Source organism: Rhinatrema bivittatum, chromosome 1, assembly GCF_901001135.1.
Source record: "Rhinatrema bivittatum chromosome 1, aRhiBiv1.1, whole genome shotgun sequence".
Classification (NCBI taxonomy): Eukaryota; Metazoa; Chordata; class Amphibia; order Gymnophiona; family Rhinatrematidae; genus Rhinatrema; species Rhinatrema bivittatum.
This window is the reverse complement of record NC_042615.1, coordinates 306,366,619-306,389,865: the sequence shown is the minus strand read 5'-3', so window position 1 is coordinate 306,389,865 and position 23,247 is coordinate 306,366,619. Positions and strand designations below refer to the sequence as shown.

At 42.4% G+C, this 23,247-nt stretch overlaps 1 protein-coding gene across 2 annotated transcripts in view; it reads left to right on the top strand.

The window, feature by feature from the left end:
* The window catches only part of BANK1 (B cell scaffold protein with ankyrin repeats 1), an 894,626-nt gene that overhangs the window by 846,865 nt on the left and 24,514 nt on the right, over positions 1–23,247 (top strand). For both annotated transcript variants that reach the window (XM_029597059.1, XM_029597058.1), the window contains exons 12-14: positions 17,943–18,011; positions 19,534–19,715; positions 21,826–21,889. In XM_029597059.1, coding sequence (XP_029452919.1) covers positions 17,943–18,011; positions 19,534–19,715; positions 21,826–21,889 — 315 coding nt within the window. The remainder of the gene's footprint in view (positions 1–17,942; positions 18,012–19,533; positions 19,716–21,825; positions 21,890–23,247) is intronic.

Here is a 23,247-nt window from a genome sequence, read left to right as displayed (position 1 = left end):
TTGGATGCATGTACAGTTAGTGAGAATTCACGGTTCACCTCTTTAATGTAATAGCAATAATAATCAGGTCAACTTACAATTATAATTGAATCATATTTAGAGTAGATCGTATTTACAGTAGAGAAAAGGGCTAGCACCTGAAGTAGATGAAACAAGAATATTGTTATCAATATTCAATGATGTCTAATTTAAAGCCTCGGTTTATATTGTATTTTTGCTGATATTTGTATAATAGATGGCTAGTTGGCTACTAGAATGTTTCCATTTATGTTTTAAAATACCTAATAGCCATCATGAGCCATTTTATCTTGGAGTTGATGGGATATAAATTTAAATAAATGAAATCTCAACACTTCATAAAATCTGCAAGCCTGTGCATTAGAGCTTCTCTATCAATTATGTTACTGCATATACTCCTCCCCTGATTTCCATTCATTTTTCTCTCCACAGTACAGTACATTGGAGTTCATGTGTTTTATTTTTGTTTCCCCAAGTATTAACCCAACAGATTTGGCAAATAACATAAAGTTACCCTTTTATATTCAATCTTTGGGTTCAGAGATTATATCTTGTTGTGGGTGTTTATGCAAACGCATTTCCTTTGTCTCTGTGTTATTCCTTAAAAACATAGGATGCTCCTGTGCACAGAGATGTGCAGAAACCCATATATACAAGATGGTAGTCTAAGATAGATAAAACATTAACTGAACATATTCAAATCTTGCTTATACAATAACTTTGGAGTAAAATGTCTTTCTTTTGAATCTGATTTCCTTCAAGAACTGGTGCACATAGATGTATGATTTCTACTATTCCACTAAATCTCTCTCCAGGTAATGCAATTACTATACTACAGACGTATAAAAGAAACCATTTTTGGTAAGGAGGGTATAAGTTATATAAGAGGATCCCAAATTTGCCCCTTACCAGAGTAACATCAGAATCTTATCAGACACTGTATGAGGTGTGCGATGTCAGAGTAGAATAGGAGTGTTAGGAGAGGTTTAACATTCTCCAATAAGAGGTGTCATGAGTTTCACAAAACTCCTGTACCCTCATGATTAAGAGTGCTCATAGTCTCTCTTTTCAAAAGAGAGGTTCATAAGATCTCTCCCTTCAAGTAGAGAGGTCATGTCTATTGAAGTACCTCTCTCGACAGAGAGGTGCTGATGAGTTCTTCCTAACCTGGTCAGGTGGATAGGGCCCACCTGACCAGGTTAGGCCATCAGGATTAGGGAGTTTGTGTCTTGGTGTCCCACAGTGATTCCTGACATTTTGTGGAGGATTGCTGAATTTCCTGAAGATCAGAAGGATTTCATTAGAGGTCAAAAGTGAAGTTATTTGCCATTGTGGGAGTTCAAAGGGGAAACTGCTTAACAAAGGAAAAGTCTGAACAGTTGCAGACTGAATCAGCCAGAAACATATCTGTTTAATATTGAAAAAGAAAAAAGAGAAAAGGAGCTGGAGAACCCAGAAAGAAGGGAGAGATTACCCAAGAAAGATTACCTGCAAGGAGGTGCAGCATTGTTTACTTGTGAGATTGTTTCCTTTTTTGTGTTTCTAGACTGAATTTTTGTGTACTGACTGTATTTTTGTGTACTGATAGTGCACTAAGCTATAGTTTACTGCTGTAGATTTTGGTTCGCTTCAATCAAGTGACTAGAAAAGGATTTTATGTTTGAGCAACTACAGTGTAGAATGTGTTTTGTTCCATACTGGACTGTTTGCAGAAGAGCTCCAGATGAGAATAACCCTTGAGGCTCCTGAAAGATTGACTCTTTCCTGTTGTACAGGAAGAATCTGGGAGCATAGGTCCAGCCTTGGCCCATGGCGTTCATTCTTTTTCAATATTAAACAGATATGTTTCTGGCTGATTCAGTCAGCAACTGGATCTTCAGGAAACTCAGCAATCCTCCACAAAATGTCAGGAATCACTGTGGGACCCCAAGACACAAACTCCCTAATCCTGATGGCCTGATGGCTGGGAATAATTGGGACAGGGACTATAGTTATATAATTAAAAAAAAAACTTCAGACACTACTGTATTTTCAAGACAGAATTCACTATAAAAAGGATTCATACTATGAAGGTTTCATTACCAGAAATTCAATAGCAAGAAATTGTTGTTTTGTATGTATTTAAATATGAATATGACAAGGCAAACCCAATGGCACTGTAGTTGAACTGTATGCTGTCATGTAGGAGACTTGGTTCTTATTCTAACATTTGCTCCATGTGTCAGCTGGGACTGGGGTTACTGGAGAGGAATTATTCATGGCCCTCTGAATGGTTGGAGTCCCAGCAGCTCCACTACAGTGAGAAATGCCAGCCAGTTTCAGGATAAACATATATCAAGTTCCTCAAGGAGCCATGGTCTGTGAACTCTGGTTGAAAATTATCATTGCAATGACTGGTTTTTGTCAGCAGAGGGGGAAAAGATTAATTAAATGGAGGAAAACCAAAGTAATTATGAATGCTGGCATCATTAGAGCTATTTCCAGAAGGAACCACAGCTTTTGACTGACAAAGCCCTTCTCCAGGAGCTCTGGGACGCTGAGCAAAATAAGACACATCATGCCTACTGTGAGCAGAGCACAGGAGGATACATTTTGACAGAGCAACTTTACTTCAGCCTTGATTCCAGATCTGAAAATTGAGATCCTTCTGGCAGAGACATTGGTATATGTTGCGTTCGGCAATCCGCGGGCTACTCCCATGAACCGCTGTCCTTACCGCCACAGCAGGGCCAGCCGCACTCTACCCTAGCACAGCAGGATGCCACTGACTCCTTTTCCAACACGGCTGCACGACGCCATCACCCGCCAGCAGAGCAGGACACCAACAGCGCCCCTAGCGTGCATGCTGATCCTCAGGCATTTAAAGGGCCCCACAATGGGATAACTGCTGTGGCACCCTTAGATGACATAAGAATATAACAAATTGCCATACTGGGTCAGACCAAGGGTCCATCAAGCCCAGCATCCTGTTTCCAATAGTGGTCAATCCAGGCCATAAGAACCTGGTAAGTACCCAAAAACTAAGTAGATCCCATGCTACTGATGTCAGTAATAGCAGTGGCTATTCCCTAAGTCAACTTGATTAATAGCTGTTAATGGACTTCTCCTCCAAGAACTTATCCAAACCTTTTTTAAACCCAGCTAGACTAACTGCACTAACCATATTCTCTGGCAACAAATTCCAGAGTGTAATGGTGCATTAGGTGAAAAATAATTTTCTCCGATAAGTTTGAAATGTGCAACTTACTAACTTCATGGAGTGCCCCCCAGTCCTTCTATTATCCAAAAGAATAAATAACCAAATCACATTTACCCATTCTAGACCTCTCATAATTTTAAAAACCTCTATCATATCCTCCCTCAGCCGTCTCTTCTCCAAGCTGAACAGCCCTAACCTCTTTAACCTTTACTAAAAAGGGGAGCCATACCTTTTCTTCTATCATTTTGTTCACCCTTCTCATACCTTCTCCAGTACAACTATATCTTTTTTGAGATGAGGTGATCAGAAATTGCCATGACAGAGACATTATGACATTTTCCATTTTATTTACCATTCCCTTCCTAATAATTCCTAACATTGGGGTAGATTTTAGAAAAGTACGTCACGCGTATCTTATAAAATCTAGGGTCGGCGCGCGCAAGGTGCACATTTGTGCACCTTGCGCGCGCCGCCCGTTCCCTCCGAGGCCACTCCACCTCGGAAGGAACTTTCCTTCCGCCTCCTCCCACCTTCTCCTCCCTTCCCCTATCTAACCCACCCCCCAGCCCTACCTAAATCCCTCTCCTAACCTATATCCAGGAAGTTACGCCTGCCTCCAGGCAGTCGTAACTTATGCGTGCCAGCTGTGTGCTGGCGTGGCAGGCCCCGACACCGGCTGCTGTGTCGGGGCACTCGGCCACGCTCCCAGACCGCCCCGGACCGCCTCCACGCCCCCGAACACAACCCCGAGCTGACACCACACCCCCTGGCCATGCCCCCGTACCGCCCCTTTTTGCAAGACCCAGGACATACGTGCATCCCGGGGCTTGTGCACACCGCCGAACCTATACAAAATAGGCTCGGCGCGCACAGGGGCAGATTTCCTCAGGTTATGCACGTATGTTATGCGCGTAGCCTTTGAAAATCCACCCCACTCTGTTTACTTTTTTGATTGCCACAGCACACTAAACCAACAATTTCAATGTATTATCCACTATGACATCTTGATCTTTTTCCTGGGTGGTAGTTCCAAATATGGAACCTATAATCGTATAACTATAGCATGGGTTATTTTTCCCTATAATGCAACACTTTGCATTTTTCCACATTAAATTTCATCTGCCATTTGGATGTCTAATCTTCCGGTCTTGCAAGGTTGTCCTGCAATTTATCACAATCTGCTTGTAATTTGTCTACTCTAAATAATTTTGTATCAACTGCAAATTTGATTACCTCATTCGTCATATTCCTTTCCAGATCATTTATAAACATATTGAAAAGCACCGATCCAAGTACAGATCCCTGAGGCACTCCACTGTTTTCTCTTTTCCACTGAGAAAATTGACTAATCTTACTTTCTGTTTCCTGTCTTTTAACCAGTTTGTAATCCATGAAAGGCCATCGTCTCCTATCCCATGACATCACTGGCTTCTGCCTATGTTTATCCAAGCCTCAGCAACAGTTCCAGCTACCTAATGTAGTGCATGTTGTTTCTGCAGCCTGTTCCTATGTTCGTCTCAGCCTGTCCCAGTCATTCATTGTCCAACCTGTGCCTGGCTTCATCTCAGCTTGTTCCAGTCATTGTTGCCTAGCCTGTTCCTGCCTTCATCTCAGCCTGTTCCAGTTTTCATTGCCCAGCCTGTTCCTGCCTTCATCTCAGCAAATTCTAGTCCATGTGTACCTGACCTGCTCCTGCCTTGCCTGTCTGCCTCAGCCCTGTCATCCCTCTTCTTGTCCCTTGGATGGATACCTGGTTTTACCCTTGCCTGGATCCTGGATACACATGATCGCTGCCTGCCTTGACCCTTGCCTATACCCTGACACATCTGATCACCTCCTGCCTATGACCTTCACCCAGCCTTGGACCATATCTCCAGTCATCAGCAGAGACCCTCACCTAGGTCCTGCTGGCCCCAGCACCCAAAGGATCAACCCAAGAGGAACGTGGGATGTTAAAGTGGAAGCCCTGGACTGGTCTCTGCTTTGCCTGGGTCTGCCTGTTGACGGTGAGAACCTACAGAGCTCTTCCCTGCAGGTAGAGCCAATCTCACCTCAGCCCACAGGTCCACCGACACAAGAGCAGAGCAACATGAGAAGCTTGCACTGCCCATGCTTACTGATTCTGTAGCTTAAAAGGGAACTTTCAGTTCCATCACTCTCAATCATTGTATTGCTCTCTTCCTGGGTGCTAATTCCACAGGCATTCAAGTAAAACAAAAGAAAACTGAAATGTGTACATTGTTAAAACTGAAGAAAACTAAAATTTGTGCAGGAAAATATTAGGATATATTATATATTTCAGCAAGCAAAGCAGCTCATTCTACTGCAGCTTTGTTTGGCTATGCAGTTACAATGCACTGTTTTTCCTTTCCTCTTCCTCTTCAGATTTCATCCTTCATCTCTTATCTTAGGCACACTCGTCCTTCTGCTCCACAAATCGCAGCTGGCACTTTCATAAATACCAGGCTAAGAATGACTGATGGTAGAAGTTTGAAACTAAATGCACAGTTAATCCAACTGCATTGGATTAATTAATATAGTCATTAAGAGCCTACCTGCCTACAACAAAGGAGCAGAAGGAACTGTCCTCACAGAGAAATTCAATTCGTGTTGAAGGATTGGCACAGGGAAGGTGGTTTTGGATACATTGGTGAGTGCAGGCGTATCTAGGAGGATAAGCATCTTTAGAAATGGAATGGTTTGCATCTATCCAAGAAGAGAACTATGATCCTAAGCATTTGTTTCAAGTACTGCTTTGACCAGCATTTGAAATAATGTAAACCCCCACCTGAGGGAGGGGGGCCACATAAATAACTCCACCTCTCAGCTGTGCGAGTTAGAATGGGCATCACTAACATGCCCATGCAACTGAACGTTCTCCCAGGGTGGGAAGTACAGGCTGGAGTAGAAAAATATAAAATAAAATAAATACTGGGAGGTCAATATTCAAAAGCCATTTAGATAGATAACAAAGTTATCCATCTAGATGGCAAGTTTTGGTATATGTAGCCCCTTATCCAACTAGCTTTTAGCTGGATAAGTACAGTAATTATCTGGCTAAAATCTAGCCGCATAAAAGAAAACAAACGTTCCAGGAGTATAACTGGGAGGATATACTTATTTGGCTAATTTAGGGCCTAATTCATTAAGGGCCGGATTTTAAAAGCCCTGCGTGCGTAAATCCAGTCGGATTTACGCGCGCAGGGCCTATGCAAAATAGGCACTGGCGTGCCTATTTTGCATAGGCCGCCGCCGGCGCACGCACAGCCCCGGAACGCGCGCACAGCCCCAGGGCTTCGTAAAAGGGGCGGGGAGCGGCATATCCAGGGTGTGTCCGGGGTCAGGGGCGGGTCCGGGGCGTGGCGCCGCCCCGTGAGCATGACCGAGGCCTCCGGACCAGCCCCCAGGTCAGGTGATGGCACGCCAGCAGCCCGCTGGCGCGTGCAGATTTACACCTATTTCCAGCAGGTTACCGCCGAATTCAGAGAGGCTTGCGACGTTGGAAAATCCAGGCCTTAGCTGACTACGTCTGAATATTGGTTGATCTCAAAATATTTCTATTACAAGTTATGCAAACAAAATCTATACATACCCATTTTAATATGTAGATTCTTATACTTTAGAGGAGACAAAAACCCATGTCCTTACAGAAAAAGAAGAATTTATTAGCATTGGAAGATATATAAAAATTAGCTTTTTGTAACTCATAAACAGAAAGCCATCAACCCTGCCCTTTTTTTCTTTCAGTTTTCAGTTCAACCAAATATACAATGAGTCCCTAAGGTCCTCCATTTAAATTCTATCCTAAAAGAATTAGCCTGTGATTTCTCAGTTCAATCTCAATTTTTGCTGAATGCTTTAGATGAATTTCTATGCAGTCTTTCAATGATAACATGATAGGAGGACATCTGGGACCTGGAGATCACCTTGACTCACAAAGTATGTTACTAAAACCTCACCAAAATAAAATAAAAATCCTTTCCCTATTCTGAATAAAATTGCAACAAATCTTACTGTTTTCCCTAAATACAGGTGGCCAACTCCAGTCCTCGAAATCCACAAACCAGGCCTGTTTGTGGCTCTCAAGGACTGGAGTTGGCCACCCATGCCCTAAAACTCAGTTTTCCTAATGCTTATAAGATGTAAGCACTATCTTAATACTGTTCATTTAGCTAGAAATAAAACAAAACCAAAAATTATCAAAAATCACCTCACCTGTGCTTTCTACAAAATAACAAAAGACTATTCTTGTTTCAAATTACTGGTTAAGTGATTTCTTTTCAGGCTAATTCAAATTAAAACAAAAAAAACAAAAACCTCCCTGCAGGAACTCCTTGTCTTTTTGTTTCCTCAGCCTCTACAAGGTGAAACTCATGGATCTACCTCATGATTCCTCACTCATTCCCTCTCTGTCTCTTCAAACAAAGAAAAGTCATCTTTTTCTCACAGATCAGTTAATTATAATATCCTCTCTTCTTAAGGAGGGGGGGTCACTGTTGTCCAGAAAATAACACAGCACTGGCTTCCAGCCAATAGGGTTATTTTTCCCTGGCATTATTTGAAGTTACAAGTCACCAAAGTCCCTTGTTCCCCCACTTATTAAAACATCTTCCAGGAAAAGTGACAACCTGAAATAAACAAGTGCCATTCAAAGGGATATTTCTTGGCATTCAGACAGATTAATCCCTGACCAGTGGGTTATGCATCTCTACCAACAGATGGAGACAGAGCAAAGATGACGTCATGGTATATATAACCTTGCACTGACATCAGCCCGCCAGTCTTCTTCGTCTCCAGCAGTTGGTGGATGAGCATCTCCCTAAGACATGCTAAGAGAAATTAGGAAAACTAACCAAACTGGTAGTGCAGTAATAATGGGAGATTTCAATTACCCCAATATTTATTTATTTATTTATTTAAGGTTTTTATATACCGGCATTCATGAAGCGATCACATCATGCTGGTTTACATATAAACAGGGGTGCAATAAATACATTAAAAACGTAAATAATGTGTCGAAGAAAAGCAGTTACAATTAACAAGGGCTATTGAACTGGGAGCGGAGGAAATAAAGATAGTTTAGTAGAGACTAAATTATATACAAGGAGATGAAATACAGCTGCTGTGTTGGATATGATGATGGCGAGGCGCATTAAGTTAAGTCCGGGAAAGCTTGTATAAACAGCCAAGTCTTGAGTCTTTTTCTAAAGGTTAGGAGGCAGGGTTCATTTCTGAGATCGGGAGGGATGGAGTTCCATAACGGTGGGCCCGCTGTGGAGAGGGCTCGATCTCTTAAGGTAATGTGACTAGTGGTTTTAGAAGAGGGTACATGGAGGGATCCTCTGTATGCATCTCTGGTAGGTGTTGTGGAGTTGCGTAAGCGGAGAGGAAATTGTAGGTCAATTTTGGTGTGTTGATGGATAATTTTGTATATCAAGGAGATGAATTTGTAGATGATTCTGAAGTGAATTGGTAACCAGTGAAGGTCTTTTAGAATTGGGGAGAAATGGTCTCTTTTCCTGGTGTTTAGCATGTCCTGATGTTACATTTACTCAGTCAATATTGACTGAGTAAATGTAACATCAGGACATGCTAGAGAGATAAAGTTCCTGAATGGAATAAAAAACAGTTTTATGGAGTAATTGTTTCAGGAACCAATGAGAAAAGGAGGAATTTTAGATCTAATTCTCAGTGGAGCACAGGATTTGGTGAGAGAGGTAACGGTAGTGGGGCCGCTTGGCAATAGTGAGCATAATTGATCAAATCTGAATTAATGACTGGAAGAGGGACAATAAGTAAATCCATGGTTCTAGCGCTAAACTTTCAAAAAGGAAACATTGATAAAATGAGAAAAATAGTTAGAAAAAGTTGAAAGGTGCAGCTACAAAGGTAAAAAATTGTGCAACAGGCATGGACATTGTTAAAAAATTACCATCCTAGAAGCATAGACCAGATGTATTCCATGCATTAAGAAAGGTGGAAGGAAAGCAAAACGATTACCGGCATGGCTAAAAGATGAGGTGAAAGAGGCTATTTTATCCGAAAGATCTTCATTCAAAAATTGGAAGAAGGATCCATCAGAAGAAAATAGGATACAGCATAAGCATTGGCAAAATGTAAGACCTTGATAAGACAGGCTAAGAGAGAATTTGGAAAGAAGTTGGCCATAGAAGCAAGAACTCATAATAAAAACTTTTTTAAATATATCCAAAGTAGAAAGCCTGCAAGGGAGTCGGTTTGTACCGTTGGATGATCACGGGGTTAAAGGGGCACTTGGAGACGATAAGGCCATCGCAGAAAAATTAAACGATTTCTTTGCTTCGGTGTTTACTGAAGAGAATGTTGGAGAGATACCCATTCTAGAGAAGGTTTTCATGGGTGTTTATTCAGATCAACTAAACCAAATCACGGTGAACCTGGAAGATATGGTAGGCCTGATTGACAAACAAGAGTAATAAATACCTGGACCAGATGGTATACACCCCAGGGTTCTGAAAGAACTAAAAAATGAAATTTCAGACCTATTTCACTTAATTTGTAACCTATCATTAAAATTATCTGATATACCTGAAGATTGGAAAATGGCCAACGTAACCCCTATATTTAAAAAAGAATCCAGGAATGATCTGGGACACTATAGACCTGTGCCAGGAAAAATCGTGAAAATCACAAAACATTTAGATAGACATGGTTTGATGGGATACAGCCAGCATGGATTTACCAAGGGAAGTCTTGCATCACAAATCTACATTTTTTGAAGGGGTGAATAAACATATGGACAAAGGTGAACTGGTAGATGTGGTGTATTTGGATTTTCAGAAGGCATCCAACAAAGACCCGCATGAGAGGCTTCTAAGAAAACTAAAAAGTAATGGGATAGAAGGCAATGTCCTTTTGTGGATTGCAAACTGGTTAAAAGAGAGGAAACAGAGAGTAGGATGAAATGATGAAATTTTCACAGTGGAAAAAGGTAAACAGTGGAATGCCTCAGGAATCTGTACTTGGACCAGTGCTTTTTAATATATTTATAAATGATCTGGAAAGGGGTACAACAATTGAGATGATCAAATTTGTGGGTGACACAAAATTACGCAGAGTAGTTAAATCTCAAGCAGATTGCAATGAATTGCAGGAGGACCTTGCAAGGCTGGAAGATTGGGTTTCCAAATGGCAGATGAAATTTAACATGGACAAGTGCAGAGTGATGCATATAAGGAAAAATAACCCTTGCTGTGGTTACACAATGTTAGGTTCTATCTTAGGAATTACCACCCAGGAAAGAAATCTAGGCGTCATAGTGGATAATACATTCAAATTGTCAGCCCATTATGCTGTGGCGATCAAAAAATAAAACAGAATGTTAAGAATTATTAGGAAGGGAATGGCAAATAAAACGGAGAATGTCATAATGCCTCTGTATCGCTCCATGGTGAGACTTGAATACAGTGTGCAATTCTGGTCACCACATCTCAAAAAGGATAGAGCTGCACTATAGAAAGTGCAGAGAAGGGTGACCAAAATGATAAGGGGCATGGAACAGCTGCCCTATGAGGAAAGATTAAAGAGGTTAGGGTTGTTCAGTTTGCAGAAGAGACAACTGAGAGGGGATATGATAGAAGTCTCTAAAATCATGAAAGGACTTGAACAAGTAATGTAAATGTTACTATGATCCTAGCTACGTCAGTGCATTAGAGATATTTATCTACTGGCACGATATGTCTGATCGCCTCCTAAACCAAAGAGAATAAAAAAAAAAAGAATAATTCTACGTATATAGATTCAGAATGATGATAGAGGACTCAATAATGCCTGATAGAAGGTTTCTAAACAAAAAAAATGTAAAAAAACATTTACAAATCCACTGTAAAGGTTATAATTGTATAAGATTGTTTAAGGTTTAACTGAATCATAATATTGTACATAAATATATTCCCCTAACAGGATTAAGGAAATTGACCCTTTAATAGTGACAAAATAATATCAAAAGGCTTTAAAAAAATGAATTAGGCTTTTTTTTTTAAGATGTTGTGCTTATGACAGTGCAGTCACACAGGATATTAATTTCTCTGTAAAACAAATATTTATTTTCCCTCAGTTGGTCAGTGGTCTCATTATTGAACTGATGAAACCATTTTCTCTAGAAGACTAATGGTTGCGAACAGTAGCTCCCATCAGGCGACCTGTGTAATAGTCTGTCATTAGTACCAGATGCTCCCTGCAGACGATCCCGGGTTCACTTCCTGACTGTGATCTATGTTTCTCGGGCAAGCTACAGTAAGGGGTATTGTGCAGCAAGCTTTCAAAGGTGCCGGAGGAAAAAATAAACAGGCAGGTACTACTTTCAAAGTGACACCAGTCAAGACGATCAAAGGGTGTCGCTGGCAGGGCTGACAGTCGGCTTTATCTTTTCAGGACTGGTGAAACCAGTCCCAGTGTTACTCCATCCAATGCATGGGATCGTAGTTCGGATTTCCATGTTATGCAACCAATCTATCCCGAAACTACGAAGGCAGCTGGCAACCATAGTCACTGGAGAAGCGTTTTAACAGGGCTCAATGTGAACTCTTTTAGTCATAAGAGCATAAAACATACTTTTGTAGCCCCCTGTTCTGATGCTTGATCCTAGAATTCCCAGGGCCACTCTCGTTTTTCCTTCACAGTGCCATGGCCCTGGGGTGTCAGGTTCTTACTAACAGGGAGGAAATACTTCTCCAGGACCCAAGGTGTTAAGGCTGACTCTATTCTACTTTTCCCTGGGGAGATCTCTCTTCACTTTCAGTGGGAGGAATGTGAGTGCCAACAAAATACTCTGGATGCTCGCGTTGGGTATCCAGAGCAAAACTTTACTGTAGCAATTGATTAAAAGCACTTTACATGTCAGTTTTTGGCACCAGCAGCTTGTTATCAGAGTTCCCCAAATGTCTTCATCTGTGCAAGGGCCAGGGAAATACTTCATCCTGCAGGGCATGGAAAAGAAAGGCTTCCCAGGTGGATAGGGGTATCCTAGTCGGACAGAAAAATCCCCTTCCAAAACTACTGGCAGACGAAACACGGGGTTTCAGTCTCTGCACAATCTCCCATTTTGTGTCCCTTCTCCCCAAAGTGAAGACTCTAGACGGGGGGTCTCCAGGTTTGACACCGTTCTTTCTCGTAGTTCTCTTCCTCACTTTAGATGACAGGATCTTTCAGAAAAACGGTCCAGGTCGCAGGGATCCAAACTGCTCTTCTTGGTTTTCCCCACTTCAGGGCAGGAGGAGTGGGTGGGCCACAAACCAAACTCTTGGCGCAGAATTCCAAATCTCTGAGGAAGTTTATTGCAGCAGGGTCACCACCAGGCCACCACCTTCGGACTAAGGATGAAGGAGGCAGAGTCTTCCCTATCCTGGTCATCCGAGAAAGAGACTGCACCATAATCCCTTCCCAGGCCAAGAACTAGGGATCTTGCAAAAACTCCAAAAAACCTCAGTAAAAATCTGAAAAATAAACAATTCAGAAGGCAACCAATCCAGACAGGGAATGTACTGGAAAGATTGTCTCCCATCTCCTTTGGATTCCAGACTGTGAGGTCTGGCCCATGCAGGGCCCAGTGCAAAGGGATTAGGTGCCCTAGGCACCTTCTGCCTTGCACTGCCCCCACCCCCTGATCGTGCCGACCCCCCCCCCCCCCCCCCACCGCCCCTTGGTCACGGCCCCCAACTCCTTCCTTTCTGGTTTTTGGGCCGTGAGCAGCGGCAGCCCCACATGCCACGCACCCCCTAATGGTCGGCGCACTAGGCCCTGGCCTAGCTCGCCTAGTGCTTCCACCGGCCCTGAGTCCATGGAGAATGCCCAAACTTCAAACAAGAAAAATCTCCTGCTCCTTCTAACTTCCAAACCAAAGCTGCACTTTCATAACTTGCAATGATTCAAACTGCTTTTATGTCGGCAGGGAGTTGGACATTCCAGCAACCTCTGTGGAGATGCTGTTCTGAGAATGGTGCACCCTCCCACCACTTCCTATCTCTTATTCGTAGTTCAAAAGAGTTTAGGAACTAGGGCCATTTAGTGGTAATCCCAACGGGTTGCCATACCATACTGGGTCAGACTAAAGGTCCATCAAGCTCTCCTCCTCCCAATCCCAGTTTGCACCCCTGCTCACCCTTCCCTCCCAACTCTCTGTTCTCTTCTCTCACTTCCTCCCTCCCCCTTATGCTCTTCACTTGCCACCTCGAACCGCTTCCTGCCACTGGTGGGCCTAGGAAATCCCACTAGCTGCCGCTACCAGCACCACCGCCTCCTCTCGCCTGGCCCCACCACGCCACAGTGCCAATCCTGCCTCTTTTCATCTGGCCCCACTGCTGTGGTGCTGATTACATCTCCTGCTGCAGAGAGTCCTCCAGCTCCAGGGGCGCATTGCAATGCTGCAAATGCACCGACGTACTGTCATGCTTCGTCAGAGCCCTAAATGTTTATAATATAGAGAGATATAAAGCTCATTATTACTACCAACAAAAATGCATTTTACATTTGTTAACTTCTGAACAGTTATTGATTGAAAAAGTTAAGCTTCCTAAACCTGATTAGAGCAGCAGGAATTAATTAAAAAAAAAAACAAAAAACAAAACATCAAATGACCCAAAATAAAAGAGCCTGTGTCTTTTAATGCAGAAAAAAAGAAACAAAACAAGCAATGAGGAATTAATCCCCAGTCAGGTATGGCCAACAACAATAGTCCCACATGCAGAAAAACAAGGAAAATACTATCATGTGCATTCATGTTACTGTTTCTTTCATTGTATTACTCATTCCGTAAGGCTCCAGGGTAATCCTAAATTACCTGGGACATTTTATTATTATTATTATTATTATTATTATGATTTATTAACTGCCTTTTTGAAAGTAAACTTTCGCCCAAGCCAGTGTACATCAGTCAATTGGCTTGTCAAATTCTGCAGCAGCATCTCACAATGGGATGTGTGCATTTAGTAATTGATAAGACCAGTTGGAAGCTGATAGCAGCATACCTACTGTTCTTGGAACTCTACGTGGAATGTCTCTTGTAACCCAGTGAAAATAGTCATTATTTGTTAGCGTAAAGTGCCGTTTATTGGTAGAGATAGTTTGAACTGTTTATTTCAATTGCTGTTAAGTGCTGTGAAGGAGGCAAGGAGAGTTGGCATGCCAGTCGAGAATAGCTCTTTAAAGATTCGCGCCATCAAATACCGAATCATGTGGCTTTTCATTAGATTGTGCGTATAAGTGATACAACTGTTTTCTTTTTCAAGACGATTGATAGGATCAGTGATGATAGTTCTCCATGGGGCTCCCTGGTACTCCTTTCTTTGTGGATTGATTTTTAAAGCCACAGTAGAGCTAATCTCATAGTTTACAGGTGATCATATGAAGTGTAAGAGGAGCACTGATATAACCGTGCACAAAATGTTGATTCTAACAGTCTCCACATTTTCAGGCTGGACTCGCATAATTTTGAATTTTTTCTCCTTCATCCATTCCAAACACTGATATAATATTTCTGTATCTTCAAGCACTTGATCATGGAATACATTCAAAATACAATGGGCTACATTTTAAAAGGTACGCGCGCATCCATGTGCATGCGGTTCCTGGCGTACGCATATCGATGTGCTGATTTTATATAACATGCGCGAGCGTGTTATAAAATCCATGAGCCGCGTGCGCATGCACGGGGGTGAATTTTAGCAAATTACGCGCAGCGACACAATTGGAGTGGACTGGGAGGGAACTTCCCTACCCCCCTGCCTAACCTTCCTCCCCTTTCCCCTCTCCACCCCTGACCCCTACCCCCTATCTAAATAAATTTTTTTTTTACTTACTGCTCCATCGGAGCAGAAGCACCTTGCGTGCACCGGCCAGCTGCCGGCCCGCACTTCCCCGGAACAGCGGCTAATGGCCACTGTCCTGGTCAGCCTCCGTCCCGCCCCCCCCGGCACTTGTGCACGTATCAGCAGTTACGCGAATGGCCGGGCCCTGCGCGCAAGTGCCAATTTTTACGCGTGTGGCCATTTTAAAATTCAGCTGTATATTTTTATCATATTCACAGTAGAATGCTTATTAGTTTAATGTTATCACAATGTAGTTTCCTGGCACCATTTTTAAAGTACTAGCTTTGAGGCAAGAAGGAACTCAGATCGTTCTTTTCCCAGACCTTATTGGGCCTGCATCAAATGGGATAGGAAATGGGGGGAACTTACCAGAGGTAGGGGAGGGGCATTGGGGGATATTGGGGTATGACAGCCCCTTGAGCTTGGATCCTGGGGGGTAGAGGGAGAATTGGAGCTCTAAGGTCCCTTGGGTGCGGGGAAAATCTCCTGTGCTAACGAGCCCTTCCATTTTGGGCTCGTTAACATGGGGGATTTCAGTATTCGCTAGCATTCACAGAACAGGTTGTTTTGTTTCCGGGCACTTACTACCGTGTCCATCCTAGTGTAGCAAAATGTTATGTGCAGACAGTAAACTTATTGCATGCCACATTAAGTGCTTTTACTATGTACATTACATTTTTACCCACTCACACAATAAATGTATTTTGTCACGAGTTATAGGCTCCAAAATATTTTTTTTCTAACATCATTGTTCCAAGTTATTGCTCTTCGTTGAACTGTTCACAGTCTCTCATTTATTTTCCGTCTTCTCCTGACTTCTTTTTCTGTTTCTACTTTCCATTTTACCTTTCCTCCTATAGTTCTTTCCTCCTTTTCCCATCCCTTCTGCATTCTTTGTCTCTTTCTTTCTTTCAGCTTACTTCTCTCTCTCTCTCTCTTTTACACTCCTCTCTTCCCCCTTCCTTTTATCTCTCATTTTTCCATCTCTCTCTCTCTCTCTTACCCTTCTTTCTCCTCTTCTCCATTACTTACTTCTGCCCAGTTCTCCTTCACTATCTCTTATTCACTGCCAGCCCATTTCTCTTTCTCCTCCATTTCTCAACCCCTCCTAACCCTGGATTAACCCTTCCAGATTTCTGTATGGCCTAGGAACAGTGAAAGCCTCTCCTCTCACTGTCCCAAAGATGAGCTTCCTGTTTAGAAATATGCCAGTGGGGCTTATTTTTCCATCTGCATGGAAATTCATAGAGTATGTGTTTGGATATTGGCCTCAAAGTCTGCTAAATTCCTGTATATGCGGTCAAAAGTCTGCTGATGGCAGCATTTTCCACAGATGAAAAATTCAAGGGCAAGGAGTCATGAATTTTGTTAGTGTAAAGCGCCCCCAGATGGTTCACCCATCTGTAGTTATGTGAAGGATCACATATTGTTAAAAACAAATTGAACAGGTGTCAGTGTCCATTTTGAAAATATTATTAACAGTAATTAACAATAACTAAGTATCTGCATATTATTTTTTTTTTATCCTGCAGTTTCCACCTGTGCCATGAGCCTTCATTCGCAACCACCCAAGCATTCCCACCCCCCATCTTATATTTCCTCCCAACTTACTTTAACCTATTCATTGCAGTGACAGGCCTCAACTGGAGGCCATGCGCCAGGGTATCCATTCGTAATCCTGCAAGCGTAGACCTTAAATGCAGGCATGAGGTCTTGCCATTGTGCAGTAACTAGGATGCACGCCAGGGGCTCTGCAGCATCAACCACAGCTCTGGATATCCTAGAGATCAAAAGACTTGAACCAAGAAATCAAATCCACTAGCCCTACCCTCTGCGTGAGCCATCAAGCCACTGGGCCGGATCCTATAGTATCTATTTATTTTGCCATTTTGCCATTTTCTATACTGTCGTTCCATAAATAGATCACAATGGTTTACAAATTTACATTCACAATTATGATATAATTAACATACAATTAAGGTTACAGAGGCGGTTTGCAGAGGCTGGCATTTATCTGTCAAACCTATGAAAACCAATTTCTCAGTATATATTAACATTGATCTAGAACAACTGGCAGAGAGATCGGATAATGGGGATTGCTAATTTATGGTTCTCACGCCTGAGTCTGTGAGTTTTTTTGTGGATCTTGCATTCTATCATCTTTTGTCCTTCTTGTTCTTGTGGATCTGTGCATTCAGATGTCTCTAAGTTAAAATCATATGCACTCCTGAACAGCCATGTTTTTAGTTCATTTTTTAAACTCTTTCTGTCTGGTACAATACACAGTGCCTCAGGCAGAGAATTCCAGAGCTTTGGGCCTGCTATGGAAAACATCATTTTACCCTCCTTCCTTCAAGAATAAAGGAACCTGGAGCGATTGCTCTCAGAGCTTTCTGGTATGCTTGCTAGCAAATGCCATGTCGCTGGTTACTGTTATCTGCTGGCAGGTACAGCTAACACAGTAAGGGACCTAGTTAAGATCATGTTCGGCTTGTGGTACTGATGGTCCTCTGACCAATGCAGCCTCAAGCAGAAGCAGTCTTAGGGTCTTAACCATCTCCCTTACTTCATTAATTGCACCTACTAGCAGGCAGTGGATGCCAATTTCACAGCCTTTTCAAGCATGCTCATAAAGACTAGAAAATATACTAAGCATGACCATCAGCTCCCCACCACCACCACCACTGAAATTCCTTCCTCGGTGCTCATATGGATATGTCGGAGACGCCCAAGCTGCATGTAGTCACCAACCTCCACAATCCCCTCTGTAAAGTAGCTGAATCCCAAGCTTGACTCTTATGCCACGAAGCCCTGAGCCAATGCTATTCAGGTTGATTTTCTGGCTATTTTTAAAAAATTTGACATTTACCTTTTGCTTGCAGTTTTTCAACAGAAGGCAGCAAAAATGCAAGCAGACAATGAGAAGGTGTATTATGCTGTTCACCAGTCAGGTATGAAAATATTTTTATTACCTTATCTGTCCTTAAGGCTCCAGATGCAAAATGTTGAGGAATCTTTTCAGTAGTAGATTTCTGGCCTGTGATGCCTCACTGACAGGCGGCTGCTGCTGCACATTTACTTCACCTAGGTTTGTTTTAATTTGGAACCAAAATTATGTTGTTTTACAAAAAAGAACAAAAATGTTGCTATTTTGATAACTGAGCAAATCAGGGAAAAATTAGAGGGATGACTTTTTAAATTTGGGAAAGCAGAACGTATTCCTTTTTTCATTTTATCATATTCTGTGATTAAAACCTAGTAAATCAAACTGAGTGTCTGATGAAACACTCAAGGCATTCATCTCCTTATTAATGGCACAGATGGGCAAAATAACGATCTGACGTCAGATTTATAAATCCTTCCTATAACCTATGTAGTCTACCATTCTTGGGCTATGCTGGATACTCAGTAAATCTGAGAAAAAAAAAAGGCAAAATCCCTGAAACGACAGGGGTGACTTTACCTTTCTAACCCCCGTTTGCTGATTTTATATGATTGTGCTCTGGGATCTCATTTAAGAAAACCCCACCCATGAGGCAAGTAACTAGATTTAGAGGCGGTTCATGATTATTTTTTTCTTTTCTTGCACTCGTCATTCCTCCGTTCTGTGCATGTTAAGGTTTATTGTCTTAGCAGACAGGCAAGTTTCTCCCCAGAAAGCAACAAAAATAAAATCACTGTATTCCCTCTACACTAAAATTAAAAAAAACCCAACACCAAAAACCATAAAAGCAGGCCCTCCTCTTCCCCCTTCTTTGAAAGCAAATCTGTGGGGAAGAGGGAGAAGACCCCCCACCCCCTCCCCCTTCTCTCCCCCAAACATTCTGTTCTTTCAGGATCCTCTCCCTCTCACACTCACTTTTGGGTTTTCACTTTCCCCTTGCCACTCCAGGGGGTCCTCCCTTCCCTTCCACCACTTAAGGTTCTTCTTTCTCTACCTCCTAATTTCAGGTCCCTCCACAATTCTTTTTTTTTCTTTTTTTAGGATTAGCTGCACCTCCAAACCCAGGTCACAGCATCTGGAATAGTAGCAGCAGAGCTGCAGAACAGAGAGGGAGACTGTAAGCACCCACTCCTTGTCCCTCTGACTGTTCCTCTCTTTCCCCCCTGCCATGTTCAGAGAAACCACAGGGAAGGGAGGAGAGGAATCAGGCAGAGCATCTATGGCAGTTTGGACCTGCTTGCTTGCTGCTGTGACTGCCATAGCCCAGTGAGAAAGAGAACGGCGGTGGGGGCAGGGGGAGGGATAAGGAAGGAGACAGTGGTGGAGACAGGGTGGGAGAAAACCCTAAAATCTTTAAAACAATTTCCTTTCAAAAAAAAAAAAAAAGCGTACTTTGCAGCCTTTGTTGTGTACCTCTGGGTTATTTATTTTGGTCTATTTCAATCATTTCTTTTTTTCTTCCAGATCTTTGTTTTAACCTGAATAAGTCCCATTACCTTTTCTTAACTATACCAGCTTGCTAATCGTAGGTCACCTTCGCAATGATCACCATCAGACGTATGCCACGTTTGGGCAGGACATGCCCTTTGGACAGGATGAACTGATTCTGTTACAGGAGAAGGTGAAGAATGGGTCCATGACTATGGATGAAGCTGTTGAGAAATTTAAACAGTGGCAAAATGAGAAAAGTGGATTGGATCTCATTCAACAGGTGCACAAATGCATTCCCTGTACCTTCCGAGCCAGCCAGGGACTTTTGTTTGTGTTTTTAGAACAGTGTGTCTCCTTTAAGATTACAGTTTCTACATTTTCATAGATTAGGATGCCAAATGAAGTGCGGCATTGAGGCACATCAATGAAACTTCAATGCCTATTAACAATAATCAGACTAGTGCTAATAATAGTAGAAATGAATTGTTTCAAATAATTTAGGGAAATTTTTCTAACTATTGCTAACTCAACCATAGACAAATATTTGCTAGAATGATTATAATAAAATATGTAATGGTATGTTAAATAGAAAATAATGTGACCTTTTCCACTGCCTCAGAAATCAGTACATTTTGTTATTAATGACTGAAGTTATAAGTGTGTGTGCGTCTTTTATGAATTTAAAATAGAATGGGCCAGCCCAGTGGTTCAGTGGCAGTGCTGTGCACTTTCATCAGAGGGTCCCTGGTCCCATTCTTGGATCAAGCTTTCCACACCCTGGGTTGGCTGGGGCTGGGGAGGGGGGGGTAGGGAGAGAATTAGAGAGGGTTATGGTCATCAACAAGGTGGTGGCCAGATTTAGAGCCCGTGACACAATATTCTAGAAGGAGCCTGGGGCATGACTTCCAGCAGGACGATTGCTGCATTGACTAAACTAAGAACAGTGAGAGGTGTTGTGGGGAGGGGGTGATCCTATTAAAACAGAGATTAAAAAAAATTAATTGGTAGTTGCAAGTAAAGGCTTATGGCAACAGAATCCCTGCACTGGTTCCAACTGAGTTGGAAGAAGAAGGAGAAATAAGGAACTACATCTCCCTCCACCTAAAAAAAATAAATAAATAAAAAGAAACTGAAAACTGAGTTTGGCATAACCAGAAATGTAGTAATCCAAAGACTTAATGGCTTGCAAGCTAATCTTAAAATGAGCACTTGTGTGCCCATACATGCGCATATCGGTGCACGAGTGGACATATGCTGCGATTTTAAATCGTATCTGCACTTAGGTACATATGGCTTGAAATACACCTTTTGAATGTAAGTATGTGCCGAATCTTAAGAGATTGCTTGAGAAAACGTATTTTATATATCTTTGCCAGATTTTATGCACATATGTTTGCAGATTTTAAAACATCTTCGTGTGAGGGACAACCCAGTTTTTGCACTTAATCCACCAGTTTGCCCAGTTAATATTGAGGGCTTCAAGACCCCTCTGGTTCTTCAACCTGCACGCCCTACAGTTGACTCAAACCCCTCACCCTGTCCTGTAAGCACTAAAACCCGAGATCTACAGATTTGCTTCTCATCTGGAGTAGCACTAAAGTTACACGGACAACAAGTCGATGAATGTCGTGGCCTCTGGTTTTAAAATAAGGAGTTACGTGTGTAATCGTTGGCCCCACCCTGTAATGCCCCTGCTCCACCATTGCCCCAACCCCTTTCCACCCTCCTATTTTTGACGCACACCAGGTATATAAGCATGTACTTTGCGGCTTTTTAAAATCCGCATTGCTCCCACGCAGCCCACATACATGTGTATGTGGGCATTTGTGCTTGAGCAATGCTTTTAAAATTGACTTCTTAGTTTGGAAATAACTGCACTCAGAACATGAGCAGATAGACCTTTGCTAGCTGTCCAGTTGATTCTGGATGCACCATGAAGGCGATGACAATCGCTCACTGTACAGATGTCCCCTAAGACGAATCAAGATAAAGGGATTGGCATTTAACCCCCTTGCCTTCGTAGCGCTCAGTCACAGACAGAGTCTGTGCAGCGTGATTCGGTCATAATTACTCACGCTCTATAATGAAGCTGCGAGTGGGGGGGACCTGAGGGAAGGAACCTTTTGAGGAATTAAAAAAAAACAAACAGATGAACTTCTGAAGCTGTTTAACTCTAAACAGTGATCAAAATAAACCAACTTGTCCCATGCCACTCAGTGAAATATTTGCATGCAGAGAATGCAGTGCTCCTTGGATTTCCTAGAGTTTAAAATGATATACCTAGGCACAAGATAGTTGTGTGCTTTATGTGGTAGTATCACACATCCCAGTTTCAGCTTCACATTCTTATTTGTAAAACAAACTCTAACCCTGTCTTTTCTTTCCTTAAGGAAAAACTGCGCCAGCTCAGAGGCTGTATTATTGGAAACAGAGCAGAAGAAGAAATAGTCTACGGTAAATTACATTTTCAAGTATCTCAATGCCCTAACAAAAGTTCCACCGAGGAAACACGGTGGTCATTTCTGAATCAAATGTTTGCTTTTCCCCAAAAATGTTTTGGGTTTTTTTTCTACTGTTGTCTGACCTTTCCTTAGAACAGGACTTCCCAAACCTGTCCCAGGCACTCCTCAGCCAGTCAGGTTTTCAGGATATCCGCAATGAACATGAATGAAATAAATTTACATACCATGGAGACTCAGTATATACAAGTTTATCTCCTGCGTGTCCATTGCGGATATCCTGAAAACCCAACTGGCTGTGGGATCCCCAGGGCCTTATAACATAATAGCACATTACAACTGTTTACTTCTAGCATTACTTCTATTTTGGTAGAAAAACAAAGTTTCAAGTCAAGCCACCAAAACTGAGGGAAAAGATAACCATTTTCAGCAGCAATTCTAGTAGCCATAGCTAAGCAAGTCATGGTCAACAATTGTTTTCAATGTCACTTTTCTGATAAAATGGCCGTGACAGTGTTCCTGTAATATAGGCTTCAATGTCAGGGTACTTAGTGGACATCCACATTTTCAGAAGGTTCTAGCCAGCTAACGCTGGGAATTAACCAGCTAGATCTGACCTTTAGAAAATGTATCCCCACTTAGCTGCTAATAAGTACAGGGGTAATATTCAACCACTGGCTGGATTACAAAGTTAGCTGACCAGAGTTAATCAGATAATTTATATTGATAACTCTGAAAATCTGAGTTAGCAGGATAACTTAGGGTGTCATTTATTGAGCTGCAGTATTTTTCCCCAGAGGGTTCTTCAGCTTAGAAAAATGCATGGTATTTCCCCCTGCAGTAAAATACCATGGAAAAAAATGCCACAGGATTGAATCCCCAAAAGCCAGGCAATAGTGGCACCTTTGCCCGGGACTACCATCTTTTTAAAGGCCTATATAGGCCCTGTTGACCAACCCCCCTATTGACCAACCCCCCCTTATTGACCAACCCCCCTCCCAGCCATCTATCCCTCCATCATCATCTCTAGAAGTGGCCCTCATGTAAAAAAAACAATAAAATATACATTTTTAAAATCACACAGTGAGTGCCCCTCCCCCTACCCAACCCTGCCACTTTTCAATAAATCCCCCCCTGCTCTACCCCCCCACAGCAGTAGAATTTCCTAACCTCCCCAATCCCCCTAACCCATGCTAACCCACCCCCCTGAGCATACCTGGTGGCCTAGTGATGTCTGGATCATCCCCTAGAATCTGGGCCCGACACTGTCTCCATTCAAAATGGCACCAAGCAGCCATGATACAAGCTTTGCCCCTAACGTAGCTTAGTTAATATACCACTTAGCTGGCTAAC